At 36.4% G+C, this 15204-nt stretch overlaps 1 protein-coding gene across 2 annotated transcripts in view; it reads left to right on the top strand.

The window, feature by feature from the left end:
* Positions 1-15204, top strand: part of LOC148674905 (adhesion G protein-coupled receptor F3-like) — a 40811-nt gene that overhangs the window by 3483 nt on the left and 22124 nt on the right. Inside the window, exons 2-9 of one of the 2 annotated variants that reach the window (XM_088625661.1) lie at positions 2042-2084; positions 6624-6684; positions 8105-8117; positions 9154-9294; positions 11723-11878; positions 13183-13286; positions 14086-14144; positions 14256-14380. In XM_088625661.1, coding sequence (XP_088481787.1) covers positions 6631-6684; positions 8105-8117; positions 9154-9294; positions 11723-11878; positions 13183-13286; positions 14086-14144; positions 14256-14380 — 652 coding nt within the window. In that variant the 5' untranslated portion in view covers positions 2042-2084; positions 6624-6630. The remainder of the gene's footprint in view (positions 1-2041; positions 2085-6623; positions 6685-8104; positions 8118-9153; positions 9295-11722; positions 11879-13182; positions 13287-14085; positions 14145-14255; positions 14381-15204) is intronic. The other variant, XM_088625662.1, reaches the window with a different exon arrangement.

Below are 15204 nucleotides of genomic sequence, written 5' to 3'. Positions count from 1 at the left end.
ACTAGTGAAAAGGTTTTGAAAATAAATGTTGGAATTTATTGAATTGTACAGTATTAACATATTACAGATGTAAAGAATATGTTTCTGTACTGTATGTCCAATAAGGAATATATAACAAGATACAATTGATGGTTTAATTTTAAAAAGAAACAAACGATTATTGATTGCATAAGAAATAAAACACATGGATATATAAAATATTATGGATATATAAAATTGATATTCACTTAGTGGCAGTCATACCTTCTGGTTCTCATTCCATCCTGGATTCATGTAGCCTTTATTTGAATCAATTGCTTATTTAATTTGTTTATATTAGATCTTTTTCCTGCTTATTTCGCAACTTGTTTGCCAGCAGCCATATCAACCTGCAACTCACAACTGACAACCCACTGAAGCTAAGCAGGTGTGAGCCTGGTCAGTACCTTGATGAGAGACCTCCTTGGAAAAACTTAGGTTGCTGCTGGAAGAGGTGTTAGTGGGGCCAGCAGGGGGCGCTCACCCTGTGGCTCATGTGGGTCCTAATGCCCTAGTATAGTGACAGGGACACTCCCATTGCCCCTTATCAATCATGGCCTCCTAACAATCCCCCTCTATAAATTGGCTTCATTACTCTGCTCTCCTCCCCACTGATAGCTGATGTGTGGTGAGTGTTCTGGCGCACTATGGCTGCCATTGCATCATCCAGGTGGATGCTGCACATTGGTGGAGGGGAGTCCCCATTACCTGTAAAGTGCTATATAAGTGTAAGATATTATTATTATTATTATTATTGTTCATTCTATGCCGGTTATACATCCACCAATAAAAACTGTGGACCTCCAGTACCAGTAGTGAATTACTGATATACAGCAAATGGTAAACATTGAGCTTCATACATATTATGTTATAGTTTAAATTTGATCCTCAGTTTCTATCTCTAAACTACCAATAACATTATAATTTACAATAGCACTTTTTCACATAAACATAGTGTTTCTTAAAGGAATAGTTTCAGACCACATAATGAGAAGGAGTGGGGCTGTAATACATATTCTTTTCACCAAAAGTGGTGAGGAGAATTGACAAAAACGTGAGCTGTAGGTTCACCCTCCAGAATTACACTGGTCTCTTACTTACACAGATTATTACCTGAAACAAATATTGTGTTACTTTCTGTGTGTAGGGGTTTTGTGCATTTACTTGGACAATTATTAATTGTAGCAGTAAGTCACAAAATTATTCTTTGTGTTGAAAATAAAAAAAGAGTTATACTATCTTCCTTAATTTTAGACGATGTTAAATCAGTTTAGTGATAGTCACTAAAAGTATGTTGAAAAAAGTAAGTTGAATGTTTTTTTTATTTTCACAGCAGTTCAGCCATTCTTCACTCCACTCCTTCTCTAGACTTGTCCTCACAGATTCACATTTAATACACTAACTCATGGCACCACACTTTGTTTTCCATTTTGTGTTTTGTAACATATTTGAACAGAAGAAGCTTGTTTGCTCCACTGCAAGACTTGCCTGACTTTATTTATTCATTATAAAACTTGCTATTTTTATAATGAATATGCTATAGTATATATAAATGTGTTTTATTTGAATTACATAGAAGAAATTGGGAGCAAAATTGCTGTGGAGGTCTGAAAATTGCAATTTCTCATTGTTGTTATGTAACACTCTCTACATCACTGACCTCCATTATCATTAAAAACACTAGATACTGTGAGCTTCTGCATTTGTGCAGAGTACTATACGTAGAGTTACTACAGGTTTTTAGAAAATGCTTAAACTGAAAAACTCAGTGGATAGATATCAGTTATTAAAAAATTGTATTGTTATTTATGTACTGCTGATTCAATATTAGTTTCATTACTCAGAACTAATGAAAACTAATTATTTGATTGAAAAATGCTTAAAACTTGTGCAGGCGCTGTGATTGCTTGTAATTCTTCTTTGGAATTTCAATAATTTCAGTATTACCATTTAATCTTCTGGAATTATTATATTCTATTTGTTTTTTTACTGTTCTCACAGTTTTTCTTCATTTGAATTACAGGGTGAGCTGTGTTACCTCTTGGCAGAATCACATTTTATCTACAGTAAGTAACCATTTTTCTTAATGCAATGCATTTTTATATTTTGGAAGCATGAGGGGTGTCATTTCAATAATAAACTGTGTTGGGAGAAAAGGATTACGTTTTGGCCCCTTCCATGCTTGCATGTCTTGTAATACAGTCAAGTGGCTTGAGTGTTCAGCCCTGAGACTACTGTATAATAGTAACTCAGCAGTTCAAGTGGTAATAGCATGACTTGTGCAGCATAACCAAAGGTTGTCTTCAGCCTGAAGGATTGTTATATAACTATATGGCTCAAGGCCCCAAGTCCTGTCTTAATATGTGTAGCAGCCTATTTTGCAGTAGTAAAAGACTGGTGAACTGATGCTTCTTCTCCTGTACATTCTCTCCTACTTTTTAGCTGTGGAGCCTTCTTCGGGTGTAAGAAAGATAGATTGCTTTTATGTACAGTAAGGATAGATGCATTCAGCATGGAATAAACCTATTACTTTTAACTATGGTTTATTTTGAAATCGATATGTATTGAGATACTGTATAGAGCAGGGCAATAAAAATATTTTTTGCAAAGCTTGGAAATATTATAAATTAAAGATATAAGTGTGAGCCAGCAGCTATATCACCCTGCAGCTCTCAACTTGCTACCCGCTGAAGCTAAGCAGGGTTGAGCCTAGTCAGTACCTGGATGGAGACCTCCTAGGAAGCTATGTTTGCTGCTGGAAGTGGTGTTAGTGGGACCAGTGGGGGGCGCCCAACCTGTGGTCTCTGTGGGTCCTAATGCCCCAGTGTAGGGGCGGGGACACTATACTGAAGTTGCACCATCTTTCAGATGAGATGTTAAACTGAGGTCCTGATTCTCAGTGGTCATCAAAGATCCCCGGGCATTTCTTGATAAGAATAGGGAGTTATCCCGGTGTCCAGGCCAAATTCCCCCCCTCGGCCTTTATCGTGGCCTCCAAATTGTCCCCATGTATGATTGGCTTGCACTTGCCCTGCGATGGACTGGCACCCTGTCCAGGGTGTACCCTGCCTTGCGCTTGACATACTATGACGAGTATGTTAGTGTTACCTTGACTTTTAGGTAACTTTAGGTGACTTTTAGGAAGGTCCATGATAAAATCTACAGAGATGTGAGACCATGGTCGTTCAGGTATAGGTAGTGGATGTAAAAGGCGTCCTATCTTCTGATTGGTGGACTTGATCAGGGCACACACAGGACACGCCTTAACATATTCTGTAGTGTCTTCTTTCATGGTGGGCCAACAAAAATCTCTAGAAAGGAATTTGAGAGTACATTGGTTCCAGGATGCCTGGCAAACCGGGAATCATAACACCATCAGAGGACTAAGGATCTTACTGTGTTAACAACCAAATGTTTGTTGGGAGGGCACTGTGGAGGAATCGAGTGATTAACCAAGGCATGCCTAACCTCCTCCTCGATGTCCCATCTCATAGTTGCAATGAATTTATTGGGTGGGATGATGAGTTCTGGATCTGGTTCAGTTTCTGGGGGATCATAGAGGTGAGAAAGGGCGTTGGCTTTGGCATTCTTGGAACCCGGTATGTATGTAATGAAAAAGCAAAAACCAAGAAAAAAAGCACCCATCTAGCTTATCGAGGATTGAGATGTTTTGCCAGCTGTAAAGTTTTTATGATCGGTGTATAGAATAGAAGGATGTTGAGCGCCATTCATCGAGTGCTACTTTAATAGCTAGGAGTTCCCGGTTTCCAAGGTCATAATGTCACGCCCTCTGCAGCCAGAGGGCGCTCCTTCTCTGTCCTGTCCCTAGTTTCCGGTCTTCTGTCCTTCTGGTCCCTCTCTTTCCCTTGGGCTATAAATTTCGGGGTCTCGCACTCTGTCCTCGCTTAGCATTGACGTTCGGATGTCCTGAGACCCGCCTAGCACCAGGGCGCCCCACGTCCGCTCCCTGAGGGCATAGGTTTCTATACGGCATTCCTGAACTCTTTGCACTAATGAGCCTGGGCCTTTTTCCCGTCTCGCCGCTACGCATATGGGTCTTTTTCCGCTCTCCTGCTCCCCACGGTTAGTCCCTTTGGACGTCCGTGACACATAATTGACCTCTGCTGGTGATAGCTTTTTGGAAAAAAGGCCACAACAGTGGAGAATTGCCTTATTCCCATGGCATTGAGAGAGAGCTGCTCCCACCCCATAGGCTGAGGCATCAACCTCCACAACGAAGGGTAAAGTAAGGTCTGGATGATGTAACAGAGGGGCTGTAGTGAATAGATGTTTTAATCAAGAAAAGTTTGTCTCCGTTTGGGGAGTCCATTTCCCTTGCTCTGGACCCTTACGAGTGAGTGCCGTAATTGGTGCAACCACTGAACTGAAATTTCGAATGAATCTTCGGTAGAAATTAGCAAAACCCAGGAAGTGCTGGACCTGTTTAAGGTTCTTCAGAGTCGGCCAATCCTTTATGGCGGCTACCTTGCTGGAATCTATTTCGATCCCTTGAGGAGATAAAACGTATCCTAGGAACTGAATCGATGAGGCATGGAATATACATTTCTCTTATTTGACGTATAATTTGTTCTCAATGAAGCGGGACAGGACCTCCCTGACGAAAGTTATATGATCCTGCAGGTTGTTGGAATAAATCAGGATATCGTCTAAATAGACAAGAACAAATCTTTGTATAATATAATGGAATACATCGTTTATGAATGTTTGAAACACAGCCGAAGCATTAACTAGACCGAACGGCATGACCAGGTATTCGTAATGTCCATGGGTTGTTATGAACGCTGTTTTCCAATTATCCTCCTCTTGTATGCGGATAAGATTACATGCCTCTGTAAATCGAGTTTAGAAAAAATGGTGGCTCCATGAACAGACTCCAGGTCTGTAGTAAATTAGAGGCAAAGGGTACCCATTTTTAATTGTAATTTCAATAAGACCACAATATTTGATGCACAGTCTTACCCCTCCATTCTTCTTTTCCACAAAAAAGAAACTAGCACAGGCTGGAGATTTTGATGGATGAATAACTCCTGCTTTATACTATTCCTGGATATACTTCTCCAGAGCATCAGATTCCGTGTTGGGGGGGAATAGATCTTTCCTTTGGGAGGAAAGATGCCAGGCAGAAGCTCAATAGCACAGTCATAGGGACTGGGTGGGGAGGGAGAGTTAGAGCTTTCTGTTAATTAAAAGCCTCAGGCAGATCTCTGCATTGGGGGAGAATTCTGGAGAGTTCAGACTGAGATAGTTTGGTGAGGGCTATTTTCACTGGTAGTTGACAACAGCGAAAGTGGCCTTGCGATCCCCAGCCTATCAGTCCGTTTTGAGCCCAAGAGATGTGAAGGTTGTGTTGGCGTAACCAAGGGTATCCCAGCAGAAGGGGAGTGTCTCTAGAAGATAGAACTGAATTAGCTCATGATGAGTGGCGCCGATTTGAATCGAGATCTGTGTGGTCTGCCAAATGATAGAACCATAGATTCTGAACACGGAGGGGTGGGTCTACTGACAGTAAAGGAATATTCTAAGATTTGGCAAGGGCTGATTCTGTGAAGTTCCCTGCCACTACAGAATCTATAAAAGCAATGATTGACAAAAGGCAATTACCCCAGGATAGTGTTGCTGGGAAAAAAAGGTCTGGTGAAGGCATTAGAAAAATGAGACGGAAAACTCACCCCTGGTCTAGTATGCAGTCTTTGTGGAGTCCTTCTTTTTGACTCAATTCACAGATGCGGATTGAGGGGGCATTAAATTCCGGGTCTGAGATCTCTCTGGTTGTTGCTCTCAGAGTCTGAGATCAAGTTGAATTACTTGAGTTACTACCTCGTCGAGGGTCTTTCTGCTCAGGGGTACCAGAGCCAAGTTATCTTTTAGTTCACTGGATAGTCCCCGACGATATAAGAAAATAAGTTCCTCCTGATTCCATGAGGTTTTGGCTGCCAGAATATGAAATTCGATGGAATAATCCTGAGCTGATCTTTTCCCCTAGTGGAGAGTAGAAAGATAGGTAGCAGCTAATTGCTTTGGGTTAGGCAGGTCGAAAACTGCCTTTAGTTTTCTCTAAAATTGATCTAAATCACTCATCTCAGAAGCTCCGTGTTTAATTAAAGATGTAGCCCAGTCCAGAGCCTGTCCGGTCAACAAGGAGATGATAGACGTTATTTTCCCCTGAGAAGTTGTGATATTTTCTAGATTGAGCTGGGAAATTGTGCCAGAAATCCACAATATCTTGCTGGGTTTCCATCATATCTCTCCAGTGTTATTAGTGGTGAGGATCGAGTAGCATCGGTAGTAGGATGTGTAGCCGTGGGAGGACCGGGTGGGTCCTGTGGAGCTGAGGCAGTAGACAGGTTGACTAGTTGTCCCGATATCTGTTGTAAAGAGGCTTGTAATTGCATGAAAGCCAAAATGGTACACATAGAATCCAACTCCGTGGGATCCATGATTTTTTAGGCTCAGTATTGGAAGAATATGGAAGCTGAGTGGTTATATGCTTGAGCGGAGTCTATGCCTTCTTAAAGGAGCTGTGCGTGATGCCGTGGTTGTAACAATGACTTGATATAAGTGTGTTAATGCTCTTTATCTTTCAGTGACAAAATGAAGGTTTGTGTGGTGATTATGCTTTGCCACCTGGGATTCTGTTATTTTCAGGTGAGAATCTACATTTACATCTTGCTCACATTTTGTGAAGAGAATGGCAAAGTTCAGACCTACTTAACACAAAAAAAAGGAATGGAGTGACAAACATTTAGTAGAGGTTGTCAGTTGTGTTCATAACTATTTTTTAATTTTCTAAATATATTTTAGAATATCGTTTTTATATTTAGAAGAAATTATATTCCTTTATCTTATTTAAAATAAAACTAGATTTGATCTCCAATGTCATTTGAACTGCATACAAAGAGATTTATGTATTGATTTGTTTACTCTTGGTGAGGCATGACAAGATTGTTGCCCAAGTTTCATTTCATTAGTTGATCCTGCTAGCTTCAAAGGAAAAATGCAGTTTGTTTATTTTACGCTACTACTAATCAATGGATTTTTTGGGAACAGTGAAGCTCAAAAACTAAAACAGAAAAATTGAAGAAGTCTGTGCCATTCACTAAATTAATTAAGAAGCATTTGTTTATGCCATTGTGCGTTATGCCATCTGTGATTGAACCAAAAGCCCTCAAAGAATTAGATTATAAAATGGATTCTGTAATCAATGTAATTCCTTCAATATTTGCAGTGTTCCTGTAGTTGCAAAACATTTAAAATAACTCAATTTGCAAAAAGCAGAAACACCAGCAAAGACCATGTACAGTACAAGCTAGGCTTGATGGACATAATATAGACACTTGCCTTTGAATGTCCACAAAATCTGTCACTGTATCACTCTGTAGCTCTTCTGGAGAACCATCATTTTCTTAATTAAAATGTGAAAAAATTGCCTCTGACCAACAGCAAAGGAAGGTAAACTAAATGCATTGACATCTTTAGCAATGAAGAACAAAGTTTTATAGCATCCTGTCATTTTGAAGGAAGATATTGAAGAGTTTGCCAGGAGAAAGGTGTTTTAAATTGGGTGAAAATGACCCAATGGTTTTGTGATTCTTGTATAATGTAGCATCTGTATTCAATTATTTCCTCATTAAAACCATCACAAATTCCATTTTACTTACAGCTACACTACAATATAGCATTGTTTGAGCATTTGGTCTGCCTGTTATTTATTTCAACTGAGAAAATGAAAGATTTGATAAGATAATTTATGATATATATTCCATGAACAGTAACCTAAAACTTCAAATTAAACAATTTGAAAATGTGGTAGAATAAGCAGTAGAGACTAATACACTGTACTTCACATGTTTGTGGGACTTATAACATTTTTTGTATCATAACAGTAGGTGGTGGTGGTGGGGGGGGAGCAAAATGCTTATGGACATGAAACATTTTTCTGTAAAACAACAAAACCTGCTCTTTGGCATTGTGGAAAAATTGTTAATCAATTAATATTCATTCTCCTATATTCTCATAGAAAGACAATTTATTGTTCTGATTTTTCCCCTTTTTGTTTTTTGAACAGGTTTCTGCACAAAGTAAGATCATTTTACTGTATTTTTGATGCATTCAGGCACAAACATCTTTACCTGCACTCTTTTTTCAGAGCCTGAATTTTATTTCAATGTGTTTAAACGCAATATGTTTTAATAACGGCAGCATGCTGGTGCTGGTGAGAACAGGGGGCACTGTGTTCAGTTCCTGGAGTGCTATCTGTGGAGGGTTTGTATGTTCTCCCTGTGTCTGTGTAGATTTTCACGGTGTGCTCTAGTTCTTTCAGTCCAATGAAATGATGACAAGTTATTTGTCTTCTGTAAATCTTGTTTCTGCTGTATGTGTATCTATGTGTGCCCAGTTCAACGATGTCCCATTTTGTTCAAATGCAAATACATACATATTTATAAAGTGATATACTTAATTAAAACTTGAATGCTCAAAATGAATATTTTATGGATGAAAGATATAAAATTTCATCAATTGATTCTGAGTGTTTTCACCCCCCTGCCCGATTCATACTTGGTAAAGCACCTTGTAAGAGTGTTCAGTTTGAACATTCAAGTATTGATTAAAATATTCACATCATTTGCAAGGCATGGATGTTTATGCTTTTTATGTCTTAAAATGTATGTTTTTAGATTATATAAAACATTTCTAGGAAATGAGAAATTGAGACCTTGGCTGTAGAGTATTAAAATAATTGTTTTGCTTATTCAGCAGGAAAGCCAACAATAATGGAAATCTGGGTGGTAGCCTTCTTTTTTCATTCTTTAACAAGTGAAGTCACCTATTAGTTCAAAATATAACAATAGCAACACCTGTAATCCAATCACCCTTCATCACCCTGGATTATCTAAATGCCAACAGTTCTTAAGCAATTCCCCATCGGATCTACAGTAGTAACTTGCAGAAAAATGCAGCTGCACTAGAGGGAATCCACATTCCATTTCATAACCTTGGAACCCTCCTTCTGAATCCCTTAAAAGTGCAATGAGACTGAAGAAAGAGACAATGTACTCTTAAAGGTTATTTCATTTTTATTTTACTGTTGGTAGCAAATCCATTCTTCTTTTCTAGGTTCATCATTAGCATATTATGCAGAGCTCATCATGGAAGGAGAAGCAGCCTCAAATATCACGGCTTTCTTAGCATCACTTTCGGATGGTTTTCCAATCAACTTAATGGATATCTCTATAATTTCTCTTAATGTTACAACAGGTAAAATAAACACATACATCACATTTTTATAAATTGTAAATGTTGTAAATTACTTCAGTAATATATACAGTATATATATATAATGAAACAAGTAATAGGTTTATTCCATTCTGAAAAGAGAAGAAAGAAAACACAAGTTTTGGCTGTGGAGCCTTCGGGTGTCTGAAGAAGGCTCCACATATATATTATATACTATGATGGGATGTAAATGTATTAAATGATTTGTTCTTTTTGGTGTTTAATTTGATTAAATTTTTCAAAAGAACTATTGTACTGCATAAGCATAAGAAAGGTTACAAACAAGATTACAAGAGTATTGACTCCATATAGGTTGTTTGATTGCTAGTAATCGATCCAAGGATTACATTTAGACTTTGACAATTGGTAGATTGTTCCAAACTCCCACAAAACATTATCCTGTTCCCGGTTTTGCTTTGCAGAATACACTTTCCTATGGCTTCTGACTGTCTCACTGTCTTCTTGTAGCCCCTGGTGTGTGTTACACTGTTGATACTGAAGAAATTCATTGAGTTGTCTTTGTGAAAGACTTCAAGAATTTTTAACTTCAAAACAGGCTACCTCATAATCTTCTGTGATAAAGACTCAGATTCAGTTATTTTACCCTGTAAAAGTCTAAGATTTATTAAGTCCAGCAATACATCTATTTGATTTAAAACCCTGCCGATTTAAAATGTAATTTCTTTAACACTAATACATCGATTTAATAAATATCAACAAACAGGCTGTTTGGTTTCTAATTCAAAATCTATCTTGCACTGCTTAAATTATACTGGAGACCAGAAATACTATAACTGCTTCAGTAAATAAATTTATATTTGTACTGTTTCTTCCTCCACCAAAGAAAAAACAAAGATTTTACAAGGAATTGAAAAGCATACTGTACATAAATTAGTCTTTTTAAATCCAAACATCCAATAGGTTTATGGTAACCAATTCCATGTCTCTTGAAACATTTTTTTAATTAAACAATGAGTAAGTAATTAAGGCACAGAGAATGTAAAAAAGGTTTATTAGCACAGGTAAGGGAATAATTGGAATCAAATGATTAAATAATTAGGTGGATCTTTAGGGCTGGGCTTAGAAGGTCATGACATATGTAAAGATGTCACTACAGAAATATTCTGTCTGAAGTCTGGTCTTCATCACCATCACAAAATGTGGAATCAAGTCTTGTCAAAATCTAAGGAAATCTCTGAAAAAATTGGTTATTGATACTCTTCTGTCCAGAAAATATTACAAAACCATTGTAAGAAGCTCCACCAATCTATTGCCAAACAGATTTTATGGAAAGACCAAAGTCACTCTATACAGGATCGGTCATCCTACCAAAATCTCCCAAAGGAAAAGCTGAAAAATCATTAAGGAAGTTAACAAGAACCCCAGGGTAACATCAGTATCAGTAAATGAATTAACAGGAATGGAGGATAGCAAGAACAAAACCACTGCTCTCCACTATGTACATTGCATCCATTCTGATGTTCACCAAGGAGCACATAGGTGATCCATAAGGTTTTGGGAACGATGCTCTCTGGAAAGATGAGTCAAAGGTCTTTGATTCTTTGGCCTCAAGAAAACCAAACACTGCTTTCAAAGAAAAGTGTTTCATCCTAACCATGACCCTGAAGTGAATATGCAGTTATGTGAGGATCACTGCATGGTCAAATATAGTGGTAGGATTGTGACAGTTTGGCATTGCTTTGGTGCCTCAGTACCTGAATGGTTTGTCATCATTGACACAACCTTGAATTCTGGATAGTATCAGAAGATTGTAGACAGAAAGTCAGGTCATCGTACATAACATGAAGCTGAATTGAAAGTGGGTCTTGCAGCAAGACAGTAATCCTAAACAAGCAGATACAAACAGATACACAAAATGGTCACAGAAGAAGAAAGTCTACATTTTACAATGACCTAGTAAAAAAGTCCAGACCTACAAATCATCATAATGTTGTGGCAGGATCTGAAAATAGCTGGCAGGCCACAAGGCTGCCCTCAAATGTCAGAGTTGAGCTCTGTAAGGAGGTATGGGTATGGACCAAAAAACCTCTAAACTGATGCGAGAGACTGATTAATGGTTGCAGGAAATATTATGTATCAGTCAAGAAAGTTGCTCAAGGGTGTGCTGCCAGTTATTGAATCTAAAGGTTCATATACTTTGTCATACATGGATATGGAATGTTGCATCATTTAAAGATATATATATACTTTGAAGAAGCATGATGTTTTCTGTCATCTGTTTTGTTAACTTTATCTATTATTGGGACATAATATACTAAGAGGTTCACAAAACTATTGTCATGTTGCCTATTAGAAGATTAACAAGATTAACTTATTTAATCCTTGAAAGATATATATCTTGCTTATGATTATTAAGTCATTTAACATTATAAAATACAATTCTTTGCAGAATGTGACATCAATGGAGAAACAGCAAACTGTAGCTGTAATAACAATTTCATTTGGAGTGGTTCTGTATGTGATACTAACCCTGAGTGTTGCAACAATGACTACTGCATTGTGGCAGCACAAAACTCAACGCCAATGTGTGTGCCTATGAAGAGGGGTATGTAGAGTTATTCTTTCTGTGAAAGGAATAATTTCTATTAGTTGTTAGATACCGTTTAAAGGAGATGTATGAAAAATGACAGTTAATCACACAATGTATAATGAAATACATAAGCAGTAATTGGCTATTACATTTCATGTTGCTTGTTTAACCTGATTCAAGTAATCAATGCATAAAATCTAACACAAATATTAATTTAAAAATTAAGTTGTTTATACATGGCACAGTAGTATACTGTGGACATGACAGGCCAGTTCATCTGCAGGTTTTCAAAATTTTGTTAATGTATCTATACCTGGAGATTTGGAAGTTGCTAAATCAAACCAATATTTAACTGGTTCATTAAGAGCTGAGTTGGCTTAAAAACATGCTGAGACACTGGTACTCCAGAACTACAATGGGGCCACAATGTTATACACTAATAAGTTTTATGATTTACAGTTAAGCTTAGCTTTGTGTTGCTAATACTAATTGCACCACAGAATAATGGGCTTACAAGATAAGTCAATTTGTCAGGACAGCTAAAATTTAACATACAATTCTTGTACAGTGTAAGATCTTACTGTTTAACCAAGAGAAAAGAAACATTCTTTTTTCATCTTCTTTGTTTTTTGAAGGATATTTCCCCAGTTACGTTTAAAGGAATTATTTTCATTCATCAGTTACAAGGGGAAGCAGATCATTGATGCAATGTTGTATAATATTTTAAAAATTGTGTTTCTTTCTTGAGCTAAGAGTTTAAAAAAGTGAAAAAGTGAACATTCTTGTAAAAAACTATGGCAGCTTATTAGCACCACGGGAAAAAAAAATTAAACTATATAGTATTACGTTTAAGCAAGAAACTTATTTAATTTATGCAATAATTGTGTGGTGAAAACAACATGCATTTAACCCTAGAAAATTCAATCACAGGATGTTCCTTTAGCATTAATTCTTTTGCACATTAATTTATTTTACAAGAGGAGTGTGGTGGTATTCTTCTAATGTTAAAGTCAATGCTATTTTTCATAGAACAATATTATTGCATATATAATCAAAGATATTAATATAGCAGGCAATATTGTTCACAAAGTAACTATCGCATTATAGCACAAAATTATCTCTTATAAGCGCACAAGGTTTCTCATTTAAATGTAATACTATCTTGTGTAAGCGCAATACCTTTCTCATTTAAATGCAATTCCCTCATTTTTTTTTTGCTGTGGCGTTAATAAGCTTACGTAATAAACAGACTTTTTTTTCTTAAAAGATTAAATACTTTATATAAATAATCCACTGTTTTTTTATTTTTACTGTTTCAGTCATTGTAAGTGGGCAGATGACATTAAATAAAACCTATATTAGTGACCTACAAATTAAAACTTCTTACATCTATATTAATATGTCTGCAAGCATTTCTGCATCGGTAAGTATGCAACTTTATAACTATCATATTTATTGCATGTTTACTTACTTTATGCACAGATCCATTCACACCTTATCAGAAAGCCACTGGTAGGGCTCACAGCAACCCATCCCAGAACCTTGGTTATACAAAATGATCCAACAGTAAACAATTAAAACTATTAAACAATCCAAATATATCTGCTGCCTTTGTGTTTTTTTTATCAAGTTATCTCTAACTTTTAATTGAGACTTTTATAAAGAACTAACTTTTAATGTTTTAGGTCTAAAATGTATGAATATACAGACCAACCTCAGGAGGCTTTAAACATTTTCTCAGTACTATAAATAATTTTGTACATCACACAAAATTATCTACATGTACATATACATAATATTCTGTATAATACTTTTCACCCTGGAGATTTGCTTCTAGATATTGTAACACATAGACCTCCTCTATCTTAACAGTAATTAAAGAAAGTGTTTCAGGTGGGTAGCTGCATCAGCATGCGTAGATTGCAAAGGAACAATTAATAGGTTTATTCCATGCTGAAAAGAGAAGAAAGAAAATACAAATTTTCAGCTGTGGAGCCTTCTTCGGGTGTAAGAAAGATAGATTGCCTATCTTTCCTAAACCCGAAAAAGGCTCCACAGCCGAAACTTTGTATTTTCTTTCTTCTCTTTTCAGCATGGAATAAACCTATTAATTGTTCCTTTAAAGAAAGTGTGACAACTACAGTATGTCCATCTGATTATATTGATACCAGTACTTATAATAATGCTTGAAAGAATCTCTATGTACATATTTTATATTTCAGCTGAAAGAAGCTTACAGCACACTGAGTGGCTTTGACACTTTGAAAATAATTGGTTTCAGGTAAACATTTTAAAATCATGACAATGCCATTGTTTTATTAATTTCATTACTTTGAGTCACATGTTTTTCATTTTCTCTTTTTCTCTATTTAACATAAAAAATGAACAAAAGACAAGGAAGCATCATTGTTGATTTTGAAGTGTATTTTAATGCACCTCTTACAACAGAGCAGCTTGCAAACAAGACAGAAAATCTGCAAAACACTCTAAATGCCACTTTTATCCTTCAAACAACAGGTAAGCACTCTAAAACTTTTTTTTAAAATTGAAAAAACAAGCTCGATTAAACTTTTATTCTTATATTTTAACACATATTCTTGTGATTGATATTTACTCAATGGTTGTATTATTCTTATACCTCTTATTCTTAATAGTTTAACACTTGTAATTATCATTCAACTATCAAATGAATACTCAAAAATCAATTGGGTAGGTAGTTCAATTTTCTGCTGAAGCTTCTAGCTTGGCTGGCTTTGACATAGATGGCAATCTTCTTCAGCTGGCTGGAGCTGCACTAGCAATGTCCTGGGGCTCAGAGGGAGAGAGAGAAATATTTCTTTTGGTGCTTGATTTATTGACCAACCTAAGTTAGTGATCAATTGAACTTCACTTTTTAAACCAGTCTATGAGAAGTGTCTGACTTGAGTCCAGCCAAAGGTGAGGCACTGATGAATATTTCTTCTAATATTGAAAGAAGAGAGAGTCAGTTCAGCTGCAATGTTTTGGAGGATAATTTTAAGATAATGAATTTTGTTTTACTATAGTTTAAAAAGAGTAACAACATTGGTTATATTCACAAAATCTTTCCAGTTGCTCTTCATTAGATCAATTGTATTAGATCTGAAGTTCCTAGTAATATATATACAATAAATGCTAATGGTCCTTCATAAAAAAAAAACCTAGGAGCTTATTCGTTCTTAATTGAAACTGTTGAAAAGGAGAAATAATAGAAAGGTGAACATTACCAGGATATAGAGAACAGATAAATGTAATAAAACTAATTTTAATTTGAAATAGGCATGGAGTTCCATAATTAAGTAATATGGAACAACAATAATCTC

This window comes from Lepisosteus platostomus, chromosome 3 (assembly GCF_059453375.1).
Source record: "Lepisosteus platostomus isolate fLepPlt1 chromosome 3, fLepPlt1.hap1, whole genome shotgun sequence".
Classification (NCBI taxonomy): Eukaryota; Metazoa; Chordata; class Actinopteri; order Semionotiformes; family Lepisosteidae; genus Lepisosteus; species Lepisosteus platostomus.
Note: the sequence above shows the minus strand (reverse complement) of the source record. Positions and strands in the feature narration are given on the sequence as shown.